Consider the following 17,772-nt stretch of genomic DNA (forward strand, 5'->3'; position numbering starts at 1 on the left):
AATAAAGTGATGATGATACCAATACTGTTACTTCCAGCAGCAGCCAAAGCTCATTTACATAGGTTATCCCTGGCTACCCCCTTTATCTTTTTTTTTTTTTTTTTTTTTGCGGTATGCGGGCCTCTCACTGTTGTGGCCTCTCCCGTTGCGGAGCATAGGCTCCGGACGCGCAGACTCAGCGGCCATGGCTCATGGGCCCAGCTGCTCTGCGGCATGTGGGATCTTCCCGGACCGGGGCACGAACCCATGTCCCTTGCATCGGCAGGCGGACTCTCAACCACTGCGCCACCAGGGAAGCCCGAGGACGCCATTTTTAAAGTTTTCCTCTTCTACTATTTTCCAGCAAGTCACTTGATAGCTTTGTTGCAGATGCCTTTTGTATATGACACATTTCTAACACTTTCATTTAAGAAGAATTACAACTCAAATCAAAACGACATGTACTTCAGAGTACACACACACACAAGAAAACACATTAGTGTTTTTCTATAGGAAGTCACAGATAAGATAAAGGGGGGGTGGGGGGCTTCCCTGGTGGCGTAGTGGTTGAGAGTCCGCCTGCCGATGCAGGGGATGCGGGTTCGTGCCCCGGTTCGGGGGGATCCCGCGTGCCGCGGAGCGGCTGGGCCCGTGAGCCATGGCTGTTGGGCCTGCGCGTCCGGAGCCTGTGCTCCGCGACGGGAGGGGCCACGGCAGTGAGAGGCCCGCGTACCAGAAAAAAAAAAAAAAAAAAAATGGCGTCCACTCTGAAAATAAATAATACATTGATATAAAATGTTAAATACATATGGTTAGCCTTCCTCCTCTCAATTCCTTTAGCTAATGATAACTGGCATTTAATCTTAATGCTTTTCATGCATATTTCAGAATTATACGAAACTCAGGGAAATATAGTCACCAGTTCACCTTGGAATGTAAATAATCTACTCAAATTTTAACAGCAGCTTTATGGAATCTCCTCATTTCCTTTTTCTTTCTTCATTATCTAAATAATATTTGCTTTTATCCTTATGTCATCATTTTTCACTTTATTTTGAGCTTTAATATTGTTATAAAATTTTAAGTGATTTTCCAATAATGTTTAATAATCAATAATATTTAATAATCAATAATGTTTAACAATTTAGAGTTGTTTTAATTTTTAGTAAATTGTTATTAAAACTGTTGTTAACATTTCAATTTCAAATTTGATCTATTCATCGTGAAGATTATCTTTGTATAATGTGATTAAAAACCACTCAGTTTTTTCTTCTCTTTTTTCATTAAGTGAAAATAATATTTGTATATATGTTTTTTCCTGTCTTTTGGAAACATTGTGTTCTGACTATAGCTTCTTCTGTTAAAAGCTTCCAGTGCACTAGTTCTCACTCTAAGAGGCCTAAGAATGAGGAGGATGAGGAAGTGTCAGCTGCAGTTGATGGGGCAGAGGGCCCCACTCCTGACCCAGACCCAGATGAGCTCAAGGACAGTGAAAAGCCAGAAGAAGCAGTGAAACTAGCAAACACAGAAGCACCTTCAGAGGAAGAGGCCTCTGCTAGCAGGATGCAGCAGGATCACAATTTATCAGATAATATCAGATTCGCAGGTGAGAAACTAGCTGATTATGTTTCACATATTAGTAGTAGGTGATTGTTGATCTGCCTTAAATCTGTGTTTACTAGGGCAGATATGTTACTTTTCCACGTAGCTTAACCAATAAGCTATCTAAAACTATGCGGTAACTCAATCAAAAGGCCAAGGGAGTGTTATGAAAATCAGAAGCACCACTGCTACGGGTAATGGAATTTTGAGACAAGCAGCCAGCAGTGCCTATTTCGTTTAATAAAAAAGAAGATTCTAAAATGAAAAAAATTTTTATTTTTAGTGCAACTCAATTTATAATATACAATACATTTTTTGGAAAGCTTCTCTTGAATTCACGTGGAATAGAGAAAACCAATTATAGATAATTCTTTGCAGATTCTTAGCTTCGACTTAATTTTAAGAAGAAAATAAAGATTAAGGTTTTACAAAAGAACAGCAAACATCATTCAGTCCTGTGAAATGTATATATAGTCCCCTGGCTGTTTCTCTGCACCAAAGCCATCATCTGTAAATCTCAGCTGCTTTGCTTTTCCCCTCTTTTATAGCATGTTTCTCTGAAACTGTTTTAATGCTTTGCCTCTTTAATAGTTGTTGGAGATTTTGTCCTTTTCCTAATCGAGCTTGTTGGTAATTCCTATCTCTCTCTCATACCCCTTATCTATTGTATCCTTCAATTGTGGGACTCTCCCAAATCCAGCCACCCGCTTGCTTCCTCTTTGTTCAAGGCACGTTACCTCTTGTCTGGACTGTTGCAGAAATTACTTCCTTCCTGTTTTGCCTGTGTCCACTCTAGTCACTGCTGCTAGTCAGTTCTCCATATGGCAGTCATAGTGATCCATTTAAAAGACGTGGTTTGTTTTGTCCCTACCATCTTCTTGCTCTTATTGCACTTAGAGTAAAAGAAAAAGTCCTGATCATTGTCCTAGTTAATTGGATCCTTGGCTGCCTCCCTATTCTTACTACCTTTTGCTCTTGAAATATCTATGTTAATAGAGTTTAAGTCATAGACATTTTTTTCACTGAGTTTATATTTATTTGGAGAGCTAGACAAATAAATATATAATTCCTATCTAGTGTGCTAAGTGCCACTAGTAGAGATGGCATAGGGTGTTCCTGGAATACCAAGGAAAGACCTGAAATAGACAGGAGGCTGGACTGGCAGGGTTTCTTGGAGTAGGTGATATCTGAATTGACTTGTGATGAGCACATGGAAGATAGAAAGTAAAGAAGGGGGAAGGGAATAGCAAGCAGTACAGAGAACAGTTATGCAGTGCATACGGATATTTCTTTATAGTCTCTCACCATAGTTTTTTGTTGTTGTTGTTGTTGTTTTTAATCACACCAGGTTAAATTAACTACTTTACAAATTACTGGGTAGTTTAAGCTGAGGGTACCCAGGTTTATTATTTGTGTCACTGCCTGGTCTCTTGCATTTTGACTTCCAGGTTTTGAGACCTGGCAGAGCATTTAATAGAGGACTTGGCTAGGTGCAGCATCCGAGCTACTATGTGATAGGTGAAATGATGCTTGTGTGTGTGTGCGCGTGTGCGTGTATGTGTAAGGAAGGGAGGAGGGTGAATAGAGATGGCTGTAGAAGAGAAGTGCATGTGATATTCTTCTCCTTTCATATGGTGTCATTGTGTGATGCAGGATTAATGTAGGAAATAATTTTTATTCGACCTCACAGTTTTACATGTGGTTTTTTTTTTAAATATAAATTTGTTTTTGGCTGTGTTGGGTCTTCGTTGCTGCGCATGGGTTTTCTCTAGTTGTGGCGAGCGGGGGCTACTCTTTGTTGCGGTGCGCAGGCTTCTCATTGCGGTGGCTTCTCTTGTTGCGAAGCACGGGCTCTAGGCGTGCAGGCTTCAGTAGTGTGGCTTGTGGGTTCTAGAGCGCAGGCTCAGTAGTTGTGGCGCACAGGCTTAGTTGCTTCATGGCATGTGGGATCTTCCCGGACCAGGGCTTGAACCCGTGTCCCCTGCATTGGCAGGCGGATTCTTAAGCACTGGGCCACCAGGGAAGTCCCTACCTGTGTTCTTGAGATACATCCTCTGAGCTGGAATGTTTCATCAGTAGCATATATTGGAATTAAATTCTTATTTTTAGAAAGATCTCAACTTGCTATTCCTTGGGTAATTATCGTTATTGCCCTGGCTTTTGACATTGGTCTGCAGTGGAACCTCTTTTTAAATCCCTTATTTTGTCAGTAAGTATATTATTTTGCCACCTTAACAATTACAAAGGCTGCATGGTGCTTTGGTGACCTTTCCCACTCAGATCTTTAGTGGAAATTTAGAGGGAAAGTTTGATGGTAGAAATTTAGTTGAGAATAGTTCAACAGTTCTCAGCAATAACACAGTGTAAGATTTATTAACAGTCTTTTGTTTTACTCCTCAGGAAACGTCTGCCTAAGCACATCTGTGGCAGAGAAAATCAAAACTGAGGCTGACCAAACCTGTGCCACAATTCCGCCTTCAAATCCCAGTGATGCTGACGATTCCATGTCTAGTGGCCATGTTATGTCTAAGGAATCAGAGCCACCCAAGCTTCCATGGCCAAAGTCACCTGAGTCGTGCTTCTCTGTGGTGGAGAGTAACAGTGGTTTGACAGAGGGAGAAGAGAGTGATGTGGAGAGCCATGGGGTAGGCCTTGAACCTGGGGAAGTCCCAGAGGTCCCCAGTGGAGAGAGAAATGGCTTCAAGGTCCCCAGTGTATGTGGCAGTGTCAATTTTTACCATATTTATTATGTTGTCAAGGCACTCTCTGAAAACAGAATGCTGTGCATCAAAATCTTGCTTTAGGGCAGAAATAACATTTCACATTTATGGGTTTTAATCATATTTTCTTCAATGACCGGGAGGTAAGCCCTCTGCGAGGTCTGGCTCACATGGTAATAATTCAGAGAACATGGAACTTTGGGCCACATATTGGAGCTTAATTTTCTTACTTAAAAAATTTTTCTAACACTAAACTCTTTATTTTGAGATAATTGTAGATTTATATGCAGAGGTAAGAAATAGTATAACAAGGTCTTATGTATCCATTTTCCCCCAATAGTGTCTTCTTGGAAAACTATAGTAGAATATCACAATGATACTGACATTGATCCAGTCAAGATACAGAGTGGTTCTGTCACCTCCAATAGTAGCCAGGCTGGAAACAATTTCAGCTGCAGGGCTCTGGCCTCCTCCTGCCAATGCTTAATACCTCTGGGTTGCAGGCTTCCCACAGCCTCTATTTTAAGATTAGGGCTCATCTGGTCATGCTTTTCCCTGACTCTTTCATCATGGACTCTGAATCTAGGACCAGGCTGACCCTTCTGGTCCTGCCCACCGTGGGAACCAGGCCTTTGCCTCTTGGAAAACTCAAGATCCCTCTTGATTTCCAGCCTCGCCATTCTAACCCTTTGCATAGGGCCTCCCTGTTTCTCATATGTTCTCGTACGATGTTAATATCATATGCTTTCAGCGTAAACTTTCACTGTAACTTTAAGATTGTGAGTGTATCAGCCAAGCTACGACTGCGTGTAGTGATTGTCATAATTTGGTAACCTCTTTTGACCTGTACAACTTGGTAAAGGAGTTCAAGTGGATGAGTAAGGGAAGCCTCAAATGTTTGAGCTGATAAATTGTGCTGTGCTGGCCACTGAACAGACCCACTTCTGGATTGTTCCTGCTCATTTCAACTCTTCACAGGCCTTTTGTAGCTTTAGTAGCAAGGGAGAGTAAATAAAGACAGCAACTTGGAGTACTCTGTTTATAAGTAGTTTTAAAATGTCCAATAAAACATAGATGATTTCCTAATTTCACCCAATAACTTTTATCATTTTTATGCATGATTGTCCTATTGAACTATAAAATGTTTCTCAGAAATATCTGAGAAATAGAAAAATATGATCTAATTTATTTGAAAAGGTTGCTGAGAAATTTGAAAATAGTATTCACATACCAGTAAATAAAATTTACAACTTAATTTCACATAGTGATTGTAGCTGGGTAGGTATTGGGATTCTGGAATGGTGAATAAGTCAAATGCCTTTTTATATTTGGTCAGCTTCTTTAAACTAGAATGGAACTGAAAGTATCTTTTCTGTTTCCTTGCTTTCAATGGAGGCAATTGAATTCTCAGTGCTGTTAACCTTCATCTGTATCATTTCTCTGAACAAAGCCTGACTGCCTAGGAAAGCAGGTGCTGCTGTTGAGAGCTGAGGGACTTGGTTTGCTCTCAGCGGAAACGGCTGTGTGGTATTCTTTTCTCATACCATGGTGTCAGACAGTCCTTCTAAGTAATGCACACCAATTTCATTTTTGTGTAGTGTAACCAGTGTTTCTTAGTATTAAGCGTAATGCTATGTGTATGCTGGTAGCAGTCAGCTTTAGTCAACCTTCTCAAGAAACACTGAGTTATTTTTTAAACAGTGTCTGTCTATCTGTAACTGAACTCCATGCTTTTCCTGGAATAAATCAAATGTGTTCACACCTTACCTGCTCTTCCTGCTGTCCAAAATACTCCTCCCCTAGAGAGCTAAATGTACTGTTCCCTCATTGCACTCAAGGCTCCACTCAAATGTCTTCTTGTCAGAAAGGGCTTCTCTGATGACCCCATATAAAACAGCCTTCTCCCCATCTCTTTCCTTTCTTTGTCATGCTTTATTGTTTTTATTGCATATTTGCTTAATAGTACTTCATAAATATTTACTTTCTACTTGTTTATTGTCTGTGCTCCCCCCACCCCCGCCCCCAATCTATATTGCACTCTTTGGAAGCAGGGACCTTCTGTAGCTCACTCTTAGAACAGTGTGGCATGTAGTAAGGGTTTAATAAATATTTGTTATTGTTGACGAAGTTATAATTCCTCACATTAATTTTTAGCTGTTATAAACTACAGGTAAATCTCATCCTGTATTATACTTTGTGATCCCAGCTTTGATTAGAATGTTCTCATACATTTTCTCATAATTCTGTTTTGGTGTCAGATGTCAGCATAGTTTCTCTCCTCTGGGCCCTGCTTCTTCAGCTTACTGGGAAATTCCCGAGACTCCTCTCTTTTGCAGTCAACTGTTGATGCAAACCCACTAGTTTCGAACTCTTTCAATAACCACACCCCTGCCTTTTTTGGGGGGTTGCTGCATGGGCAAGAAAGCTTGTAAGTAGTTTCTGCCTAGAAGATGTCAGGATGCACATGACTTTTTCCTTTACCTTTGAAAGGAAAATGTAGTCTGGGCAGCTCAGGACAAAAGATTTTAAAATTTAAGTGGTTTCAAGATGACAGTAATGTGCCATATTAAACAACAGCAACAACTTTTGATTTCCTGTTTGATCCTCAGAGAAGTGGTGATTCATTTTTGAATGGAAGGAAGAGTACAGGCTCACCTTGGCAGTATTTCCTCCTGTGTGAGGATAGAAAGCAAAATAACCTGCCACGTAGTCACACATGACCAAATGCCATGGTCCTGTTTTGTTATGAATATATAATCCTAAATTTAAATTAGTTTTAAAGAACTTTTGAAAACTAGCTAACTGCTGAGTTTATTGTAGGTTTGAGAAGCGTACCCTGCACTACAGATAGTGTTTTTGTTTTTTAAAAAAAATATTTATGTATTTATTTTGGCTGTACCTGTCTTAGTTGCAGCATGCGGGATCTTCACTGTGGCATGAGGACTCCTTAGTTGAAGCATGCGGGATCCAGTTCCCCAACCAAGGATTGAACCTGGGCCCCCTGCATTGGGAGTGCAGAGTCTTACCCACTGCACAACCAGGGAAGTCCCCAGATAGTGTTTTTGTTTCTGTTTTTTTAAAATTTGTATTTATTTTTTGGCTGTGTTGAGTCTTCATTGCTGCGTGCGGGCTTTCTCTAGTTGCGGCGAGTGAGGGCTGCTCTTCGTTGTGGTGCATGGGCTTCTCATTGCTGTGGCTTCTCTTGCTGCGGAGCACAGGCTCTAGGCACGTGGGCTTCAGTAGTTGCAGCATGCGGGCTCAGTAGTTGTGGCTCACGGGCTTAGTTGCTCCTTGGCATGTGGGATCTTCCCGAACCAGGGCTTGAACCCTTTTCCCCTGCATTGGCAGGCAGATTCTTACCCACTGTGCCACCAGGGAAGTCCCTCCAGATAGTATTTTAATATGAAGTGGAAGAATAGTTAATTGACTTCCCTGTCAGTAAAATTATCAATAGAATGGATTCCTATTTCTTTTGACTTGTAGGTTTAAATTTCTTTAACGAAGTGTTAATTCCTCAGCAGGTGAATAAGTATAAGAGTTCTTCATAATTAACTTGTTGTAAATCATCATAACCATAGTTTTTTGTTTTAAAACAAGTCTTTAACGGTGGCTGTTTCTCCCCCATTTGTGTTCTGTAACCAGAGAATAGAAGGAGAAACCAAAACTGCTAAAAGTTGGCGCCATCCACTTAGTAAGCCTCCAGCAAGATCCCCAATGACTCTGGTGAAGCAGCAGGCAACGAGTGATGAAGGTGAGCTTGTGTTGTTTTCCAGTATTTATTCCGTATAGACTGTATAATACTCAGAATTTATTCTGTCAGTTTGTTGTAATAAACTTTTCTAAAAAATGGCCCGGTAGAGAAGAAATCTGACCAAGTGGCAAATATATACACCATAAGGAGATCATAAGTAATACATAATTTATTTGGAATTTATATTTTAGGGATACATACTTGCTTCACATAATCTAGCCATGTTAAAGTCTTCCTTTTTTTATATGATGGGGTAAATTGGTCATTTCTGACATTTGCCTCAAGACCCTCCAGAAGAAGCTGACAATCATTTTTCTCAAGGTATCAAATTACGGAATTAACATGCTTTGTGTTTCTTTGCATTGCCTTTGTTTTTAACCTGAGTCCTTTAAATTTATTAACACCATCTGAGTAAGAAACTAGATGCAGTACTTCTATATCCTGTTACACCTGGTGTGTCATGAAACATCCTTTCTCATTAACTAGATTTTACTGATGTGGCTTGGTGTGAAGTAGTTTTATTTACAACCAGTTACTATTCCTAGATGTAACAATTATCTGTTTGTCTTACCTAGTTGCCCCTTTTACCTCTCTTTTTCCAAAAATGTTTTTTTGTTGTCTTCAATCATACCACTGACCAGCTGTTTCTTCCTTGCAAGTGTCTCATAGCATCATAAGGGTCTATTTTTTTTTTTTGCATCTCTAAAAGGATCAGTTCAAGCAGGTTTTCTGTAAAAAGCCCTTCTTTGAGATGTTCTCCTTTCCTGGTGGAAATTGTTAATCAAGTCCTATGTCTGTGAGGATGCTGTCAAGGGAATAACATGAATCTTGGGTTCAGGCTTCCATTTAGTTTAAATCCAGTTTATCAGAGTACACATCTTTAGCAGATTTTTTTTAACTTTTATTCACTGTCTTCATTTATGCCACATGTTTAGTTAGAAAAAAAGAGAATCGGTGTAGGGATCAGATAATGATGGTAGCAGTCTCTGTAATACCAATTCAAGGTAGAATTCTGCCTTGAGTAATAAAAGTAATGAAACGTATTTGCCTTTATTTCCATATATCATCATGTTCAGTTTTTCTTCCTCCAACTTTATCATATGCAGCACAAACCATTTTCCCCTTAGTGCCAAGGTAAAGGACTGTTCTGTATAAAGTAATTAATACTGAATTTACTTTACTTACAGATTTTCATTACCCTTCCCCATTGTAGCCTCTAACAGCATAACTTCTTGGAAGGGAATGGGCTATCCTAACACATAAGGAAAACTGCCTTCTCCTAGGTCATTATCTTCTTAGGAAGTTTATTTCCATGTGACTCATCATAAATTGGCCCAGAGTTTCTCCGTGGAGAGCAGTTCTGATTTCGATCAGTATAGCTTGTAAAATTTCTAAACGGATTGGTTTAATGAAGACATCTCAAAAGTCTGAGGTTAAACATCTTGCTGAAACACTGGTGATTGTAGCTTTTGCAGCAGTCTCACCCTCTACTTTAATATATTAAGGACTGCTGGGGTCCTCTGGGGATTTTTGAGAATTGAGAGGAAAAATCAGAGAATTACAGTGATGGCTAAAGATTTTTACAAGCTTCCAAACAGAGAGTGGATAATAGTCCATGTCCTGGAGCAAATTACTTATTTATTGGGCATTGAATGTTTTTACATCAGCCTTCTCCCTCTGTGTCTTGTACATCTAAAAGTGAATGAAAATCATCATTATTATGATTATAATTATGTCATTATTAGAAAGTGACGAAGAGTGGGATTAGTGCTCACCGGGAGCACACAACTCCAAATCTAGCGTCTTTGGGGATTTTCCTACCATAACTGCTGGGCACCTTTTGCACTCCTCTTATAGAAGTAAGTGTGTATGCCGGACAGGAGCATGACTAGATTGGAGCATCTGAGAAATTGCATCTCTAAACAGCAGTGTCCCTTATTGGTGAATGAGCATTTCTCTGTTGAAGCTGGCATTTGACTTCCTAACAGAAAAGCAGCAGAGGGGAAAGATATTGATCCAGCACCTCTGGGAGCTTATGTGCAGCTGGGAGATAAGAGTCATCTCTAAGCTGCTCTTCTCAAAGGACAGTGCAGTGGCTCTTTGATACTCAAATGGCCTGAAACTGTAGAGATCATTCTAATTGGTGGCAGATCCAGTAATTACAGGATCAGCAAGGATTTCCTGACTCTTAGCCTGTTCTTTCCTGGAAGAAGATTTTCCATACTTAGCAGAAAAACACGAGAGTCTACAGTGGTGGAGCAGAGTGGGGAGATACCTAAGAAATGAATTGATGTTTCAGAGTGTATAGCATTTTTACATAAAAACTAATATCTAATTCATTCTTTTTAGGAGGATGAAAAACTCTCAAATGTATACTACATATTATTATTATTATTTTATTTTATTTTTTTTTCGGTATGCGGGCCTCTCACTGTTGTGGCCTCTCCCGTGTGGCATGTGGGATCTTCCCAGACCGGGGCACGAACCCGTGTCCCCTGCATCGGCAGGCGGATTCTCAACCACTGCGCCACCAGGGAAGCCCTATACTACATATTATTATAAATTTATTTATTTATTTATTTTTGGCTGTGTTGGGTCTTCATTGCTGTACGTGGGTTTTCTCTAGTTGCGGCGAGCAGGGGCTTCTCATTGCAGTGGCTTCTCTTGTTGTGGAGCACGGGCTCTAGGAACACAGGCTTCAGTAGTTTTGGCATGTGGGCTCAGTAGTTGTGGCACACGGGTTCAGTTGCTCCACGGCATGTAGGATCTTCCCAGACCAGGGCTCGAACCTGTGTCCCCTGAATCGGCAGGTGGATTCTTAACCACTGCACCAACAGGGAAGTCCCTGCATATTCATTATTTGTAGTTTAAAGGAAATTACTAATCTGTCTCTGGTTTTCTTTTAACTGAAGTGTTTTTCAGTTCCCTTTTCCCTTAAGTCAGGCAGCTGCACAAGGTGATCCTGAAGCATGGATTAATATTCTATATATTTTTCTGTTTTTTAAGCTAATTATACAATGTTGAATTGAAACAGACTTGAAAGAGAAGTGCTTGGGTGGTCGTTTTAGTTTTGAAACATTCTGGATATGTATCCATTCTCCTCTTGTGATGTGTCACTATAACAGCATGTTCCTGTTCTCCGATTTCAGAGCTTTGTGGTTGAGTGTCTATAGGGACAGGGGTGTGTATGCAGCACGGGTGAGCCAGGGAGGCTCTGAGAATAATATCTTGCCTGGCCTCAGAAGGCCCTGAGTGTGAGAGGATGGACCCTGGCCAGGCGGGAAGCTCAGAAATCCACCATAGTAATTCTTTTTCTTTGGTTGCCGAAGATGTCTGCCCAAAGGCTCTCACATGTTTCCCTTAATATTACAGATTCGATTGAGGATAAGTGACTTTAAGGCTGTTCATGATCCAGTACCAGCTTCTCTCTACAGCTTCATTTCCCTCAACTACCCAACGTGAATCCTCCTTTCCATCCATTCAGACAACTGTTTGTTTTTTCTCCTGAGTATGTCTGCTGCTTTATGCTTTCGTGCTTTACCTGTGATGCACCTTTCCATCTTGGAACTCTCACCTACTTCTCACCACTTACCCCTCCTTCCTCTTACTTCTCCTCTACTGTCCTATGGCACCTATACTTAGCTCTAGCATATCACTTGTCATCTTACGTTGTGCTTCATTATTTTTCTCTGTGGCTTAACTCACCTGCGGATCCAAAAGCAGGAAGTCCTTGGTGATTAGTAACCTTGAAATCAGCCATTAAAAAAGATAATGAAATACTTTGATATAATGTATGCTGTTATGTTAAAAGGAAAACCAAAATTCTTGTCCAGGAAATATTCTCTCTATATGCACGTGTATAGAAGAACATATGGTTTTAATTAGCTGTAGATATAATATGTCACCTAACTCAGTTTTGTATCCTGAATGTGTTGGAATCCTCCTTCTACTGTGCCAAATCCTAGAACCTACTCAAAGTATGTGTATTTCCTTCCCAGTTTGAAGGCATTCTTATTCAAAAAATTTTCACTAATGTATGCTTTTTCTGACTAGTTTTCATTGGCAGCAGTTTGTGCTGACACAAACTCAGGACTTTTCCTGAACTGACATTAGGCTAATAGACATTGTACATTGACATCCATATTCTGAACATGCATTTTATCCATCCCCTGCCTTGCCCTTTATGGTTCATTGTTTGGTCTTTGAACTTCTCCTGCACACATATGTGTGTTTTTTAAAATTGAAATATAGTTGATTTACAATGTTTCAGGTGTCATGTATGTGTTTGTTTCCCACCTAAATTTTTTTTTTTTTACTACATTTGTTTCCAGTATAAATTTTCCAACTTATCCTACTATTGACTTACAGTATCTTCACTGCTTTTGTACTTACTGTGCACATAACCCCCTTGGTGAAGTGATAAGGTTAATGTTGTTTCTAAAGCAACTGTAAAGGAGAATCCCTGCAAACACACAGGAGACCTCATGAACGTGGCAGTGGCTGACGCAGTGATACTCTACTCAGTGATTCCCGTGTTTGTTGGTGTTAATTTGAGTTGACGTACTAATGCTGTCTGTGGAGTTTTGCTGGAGACTTAGAAAGTTAAGTTGAAAGTTTATAAGAAAATAAACAAGATTGTTATCAGGTGATTTTAGTTCTCTTTTCTTTGCTGATGACTTTTCAAACTTTTTGTAATAAATACATTTCTCATATATTTGGGCAAAAAAATATTTTAAAGAGACAGAGAGTATGGATGTGATGTACTGGATTACCAGATAATCCTCCAGTTACAAAAGAATCAGAAAAATAATTGATAAATAAAACAATCAACCTTTATACATGCATGGAGAGGCAAAAGTCACATAAAGGGTCGTATTTCTCCATGTCTGTGATCATGGTCAGCCAGCTCCAGGGCTCCATTAGCTGCATGACCCTCCATGCTTTGGCTCTGTGCTTACCAAGTGAAGATTATAGCAGCATCTGCCACATGGAGGGAGCTCTTAGGAGGGTTAAAAGACTATGTGTAAGGCACTCAGAACAGTGTCTGGCACATAATGAATGTTTGTTGTCTTTGTTGTGACATGATGAGGAGGAGCAGGAGGAGGGTGATAGCTGAGCTATCAAGAAATGAGGGAAATCCAGAGGGGATTCAGAACGAGATGACATTCAGGTGGGTAGGAGATAGCTGAGCTCTCAAGAAATGAGGGAAATCCAGAGGGGATTCAGAGCGAGATGACATTCAGGTGGGTAGGAGAGAGTGAATGCCATGCCGTTTGGAGGAAATATGCTGGGACTAGAGTGGAGGCTGGGAAATCAGAGCTAAGACCTCATGGGATCTCCCAGACTCATAAAGCGGGACTCCTGAAAGCCTAAGCCCTTAGTTAAGGGTGTGCTAGGGAAAAACTAAAGACCAAAATGGACCATAGGCCCAGGCAGAGGACAAGAGGTCCTGCCGCTGGGTCTTGGCTTGGGTGGGGAAAGAGGATAGGATAAGAGAAAGTCACCCTAACAATTCTTAACCGTAGGGCTGCCGTCACATTTATGCCTCTTATTCCAATCAGAAATTTAAAGTAAAAGTGCCTCCAGGGCATCTAGCAGAAGCAATTGCAAAATCTTTTGAACCCACCTGAATAGGAGTTTAGTTGACTACAAGACAGTAGACGCTGACTGAAGTCCTGGCTCTGTCCCTTAGAAGTTTTTCGACTTCTGGCAAGTCTTCTCTCTGGCCTTAGTTTCCTTTTGTGTAAAATGTGAGCCTTGGTTTTGAGTAATTATGGCTCCTAACCTACAGGTTCATGAATGGATTTTTGACATTTCAAATACCCTGAAATAACGTGGTGATATGTTGAGCTCATCACCCTGGGACCAAATTTTTATTTGTAACTCTTCAACTATAATTTTATACGGAAAGATTAAAAGACGCCAATACCCATCTGTACTGTGTTTACCCAAGTGCAGAGGTGACGCCACCTACACGTTTGAATATTGACAAGATTCAGATTAAAGCGCTGGTTATGGCTCTGATTTTCTTTAATCTGAACTGTCTGGATAACTCTTTCTAAATCATCAGTTTAGCAAGTGCAGCACTGTAATGAGCTGTTAAGAATCTCTTTGAAATTAAAGACAGCTTAGATCCTGATCCTATCTCTGTAATGTCTGCATGCCTTGAGGGTTACATTAAAAGTGTATTTCAGGCAGTGTTACAGCAATTTATTTTTTGGACAGCCTGTCTATATTAATATTATAATTCATTTAGTAATAGATTAAATATTTAAATATAGAGATGGAAGAGGTGGAAATTGCTACATTAATTAGAGATTATTCTTGGAGTTTGGCCATTATGTAACCTATTTAAGCTACATTTTCAGTTATTTTGAAGAATAAAATGTGTACATTTAAGTACATTTAAGCAAGGAAAATCTCAGGAACTCACATATGACAAAAATCTGATTAATTCCTCAATGTTTTTCTCTGTTTCACACTCATTTTGTGAAAACATTCGTGTTTATAATGCAATTGAATGATAAATTGGTGCTAAACATGTTTTCCCAAGACTGATTTCACTTTATTAGAGATTTTTGTTTTCTTCTGGGGTTGCCTGATATTTCCTGGGTATTTTCTGAACTTTACCCTGTGTCATTTGGTAACTGTTAGTTCTGTTGGTACAAAAGCTGGCTTTTGGGCACTTTGTAATCATCCCTCAAATAAAAGGACATTACTTTGAATTGGCTGTTTCACTTTATCTTTGGCAGACAGATGTTTTGGAGAATTATGCCCTCCTGCCCCTGGCATGCTGTAACTCCCTCCTTTCTAAGAGCATTGGTATAGGTTTGCCAATCTTCATTTTGTAAAAAAAATTTTATTTCAAAGATTTAAGTGGATATATTGACCAAATATAATACTGATGTCTTTTATTGATTCAAACTTTAAAAATGTTATTCTAAGTATTAGATTAAGTTAAAAATTTGTTTTAATACCAAAAACATTTTTGCCAGATGGTAATAGGCACCTGACTCGGTTTTTGGTTAGCAACCTGAGACCTGCCTTCTAGTCTCTCCTTGGCTGTTAATGGCTGTATGGCCTTGGAAAACTAAGTCATGTAACCTTCTAAGGCTTATCATATGTTTGCTCATGTGTATGATGAAATTGTTGGATTAGTGATCCCAAAGTTTCATTCAAACTCTAAAGGTCTTTAATTCTATCAAAATATAATAGGAAGAAACTATCACAACATTTTAAATCAACTATACTACCCCCCTCCAAAAAAATAAAAAATAAAATGTAAGGTCCCCAATCCTAATATATATATGTAATAGGAGAGGATACTGTGTAGTCCTCTTGCTTCATGCTAGCCTTTCTTGGAAAAGCAAAATAGTGAAGTATAAGAACATTCCTCATCAACAGTGTTTCCCCTCTGTAAAAAGTCCTTTTCTCTGCCAGTTTTGAAAAACTAATGCTGTTTTATGATAGTTGCATGTCATGCTCCAAATGTTATTAATTTTTACATAACGATCTCTTCTTTGTTCCATCAATTCTTATTAGCTTGAGGTAATATTATACTTTCATAATAAGCACAGTTATATTTCTGTCTGTTTAAGCAATAAAACAGCAACTTCAGCAGATTACTAAGCAGATTGGCTTGGAATGTTTGTTGATAGGTCACAACCAGTGTTTTCCTGCATTATGTGGACATAAAACATTAGATGTTGTTGGCACTCAGATTTAATGGATATTTTATCTAGCACTTAGCTTTGTAATAAACGGGTGTTCTCAGTTTAGCTTGATTTTTCTGTTAGCAAATCCCATTGGAGTCCCAAGGGCATTGACCTTTTCTGCAATATAGGGAATAAAAATAAAAAACACCTTGCCCTTATTATGGAGTGGCTTGGTAAGGGTTTGATTGAATTAGACAAAAATGCGCTAGCTTTTTAACTCATGTTACACGGTTGCTTTCTGTAGTTTTCAGAATCAATCTTGAGACTTTTTTAAAGTGGTTGGCATGAAGTCTTATGATCAGATGTCTATAAGTGCTGAAAGCTTTGGGATTGTAAAATTATAGTCAAGACTTTGATTTATTTGAATTCATGTGTGCCTTGTTTTACTCTTTAAGTCTTGTAGAAAACATCTGAGGAACAGCTTTTGATATTATAATTGTGTGGTTCATTCCATTCTTTAGAAGAATAAATTATTGTATTAGGTTGAAATGTATGAAATTGCTGATATTTGATTTTCATATATCTTCATGTATTACTTTACATCTCCTTAAGCTTGTACACAACCCCTTCTTCCTGGAGACAAGGATGTCTTACCCTATAGGCCATTGAATTATCCTGTGTTTTGTACTACATTTTCGGCATTTTTAGTTCCATCTTTTGTTTGGTTGTGAAACTGTGAATATCGAGAATAAGCATGCAGTTTGCAAAGTTAATGTAGCTTTTAAAATTTAATTTTATAATTACCTTATGATCTTCATTTTCTTTGTTTTGTCTCTAACTATTGAAAACTTAGCGCTGGGCTGGCAGTGTTTTGCAGGCTGACATTTGGGGACCATTGTCATGGATTTTAGGAAAAGACGTTTTACTTCTGGGATGGTTGTTAAGTAATATGTGTAAGGCTCCCAAATACTGAGTAGTTAGGAAGTGGCTCACTTTATCATCATATAAATTTGATATAGTATTGTTTTATTCTTTTTCTTTTTTCTGATTCTTAGGTTCCCAGTTTTAGGGAAGTGATGAGGTGACTTTTTTTTATACATGCCACATGGACCTCTAAATTCTACATTGTTTTACTGTTCATGTTTGGTTTGGTTTTGTTATGGGGAGGCATTTTCAAGATTGAAAAGTGTAGGGATTTTTGTTTTGCTAATAAAAAACTAGACACCAAAGGAGAAAAGGTTTGTGATGATATGTGAACATATTTGAATATTTCTCAAATATTTCTGTAGTTGTTAAGGTCTTTTCTTGAGGAATCTTACTTTATGATGCCATTAAATGAGTTAGCCAAGGATCTGGGGTAAGAATCTTCTTGGGAGAAAACAGTGAGTACAAAGGCCCCAAAGGAAGGCAGTTAGTGTGGCATGTTGTCAGCTAGTTTTCCAAAGATATGCCAGCTTTTTTTTTTTTTTTAACATCGTTATTGGAGTATAATTGCTTTACAATGGTGTGTTAGTTTCTGCTATATATCAAAGTGAATCAGCTACACATATAAATATATCCCCATACCTCCTCCCTCTTGCATCTCCCTCCCATCCTCCACATCCCACCCCTCTAGGTGGTCACAAAGCACGGAGCTGATCTTCCTGTGCTATGCGACTGCTTCCCACTAGCTATCTGTTTTACATTTGGTATTGTATGTATTAGTCCATGCCACTCTCTCACTTTGTCCCAGCTTACCCTTCCCCCTCCCCATGTCCTCAAGTCCATTCTCTATGTCTGCGTCTTTTTTCCTGTCCTGCCCCTAGGTTCTTCAGAACCATTTTTTCTTTTTTCAGATTCCATTTATATGTGTTAGCATACGGTATTGGTTTTTCTCTTTCTGACTTAGTTCACTCTATATGACAGACTCTAGGTCCATCCACCTCACTACAAATAACTCAATTTCGTTTCTTTTTATGGCTGAGTAATATTCCATTGTATATATGTGCCATGTCTTCTTTATCCATTTATCTGTTGATGGAACTTAGGTTGCTTCCATGTCCTGGTTATTGTAAATAGAGCTGCA

The 17,772-nt window shown here is 39.1% G+C and overlaps 1 protein-coding gene across 5 annotated transcripts in view; it reads left to right on the forward strand.

Moving 5' to 3' along the window:
• The window catches only part of KDM4C (lysine demethylase 4C), a 425,934-nt gene that overhangs the window by 232,998 nt on the left and 175,164 nt on the right, over nucleotides 1–17,772 (forward strand). For 4 of the 5 annotated variants that reach the window (XM_028493976.1, XM_024126758.2, XM_028493978.1 and 1 more), the window contains 3 exons: nucleotides 1,347–1,585; nucleotides 3,982–4,295; nucleotides 7,944–8,052. In XM_028493976.1, coding sequence (XP_028349777.1) covers nucleotides 1,347–1,585; nucleotides 3,982–4,295; nucleotides 7,944–8,052 — 662 coding nt within the window. The remainder of the gene's footprint in view (nucleotides 1–1,346; nucleotides 1,586–3,981; nucleotides 4,296–7,943; nucleotides 8,053–17,772) is intronic. The other variant, XM_028493977.1, reaches the window with a different exon arrangement.

This window comes from Physeter macrocephalus, chromosome 9 (genome assembly GCF_002837175.3).
Source record: "Physeter macrocephalus isolate SW-GA chromosome 9, ASM283717v5, whole genome shotgun sequence".
Taxonomy (NCBI): Eukaryota; Metazoa; Chordata; class Mammalia; order Artiodactyla; family Physeteridae; genus Physeter; species Physeter macrocephalus.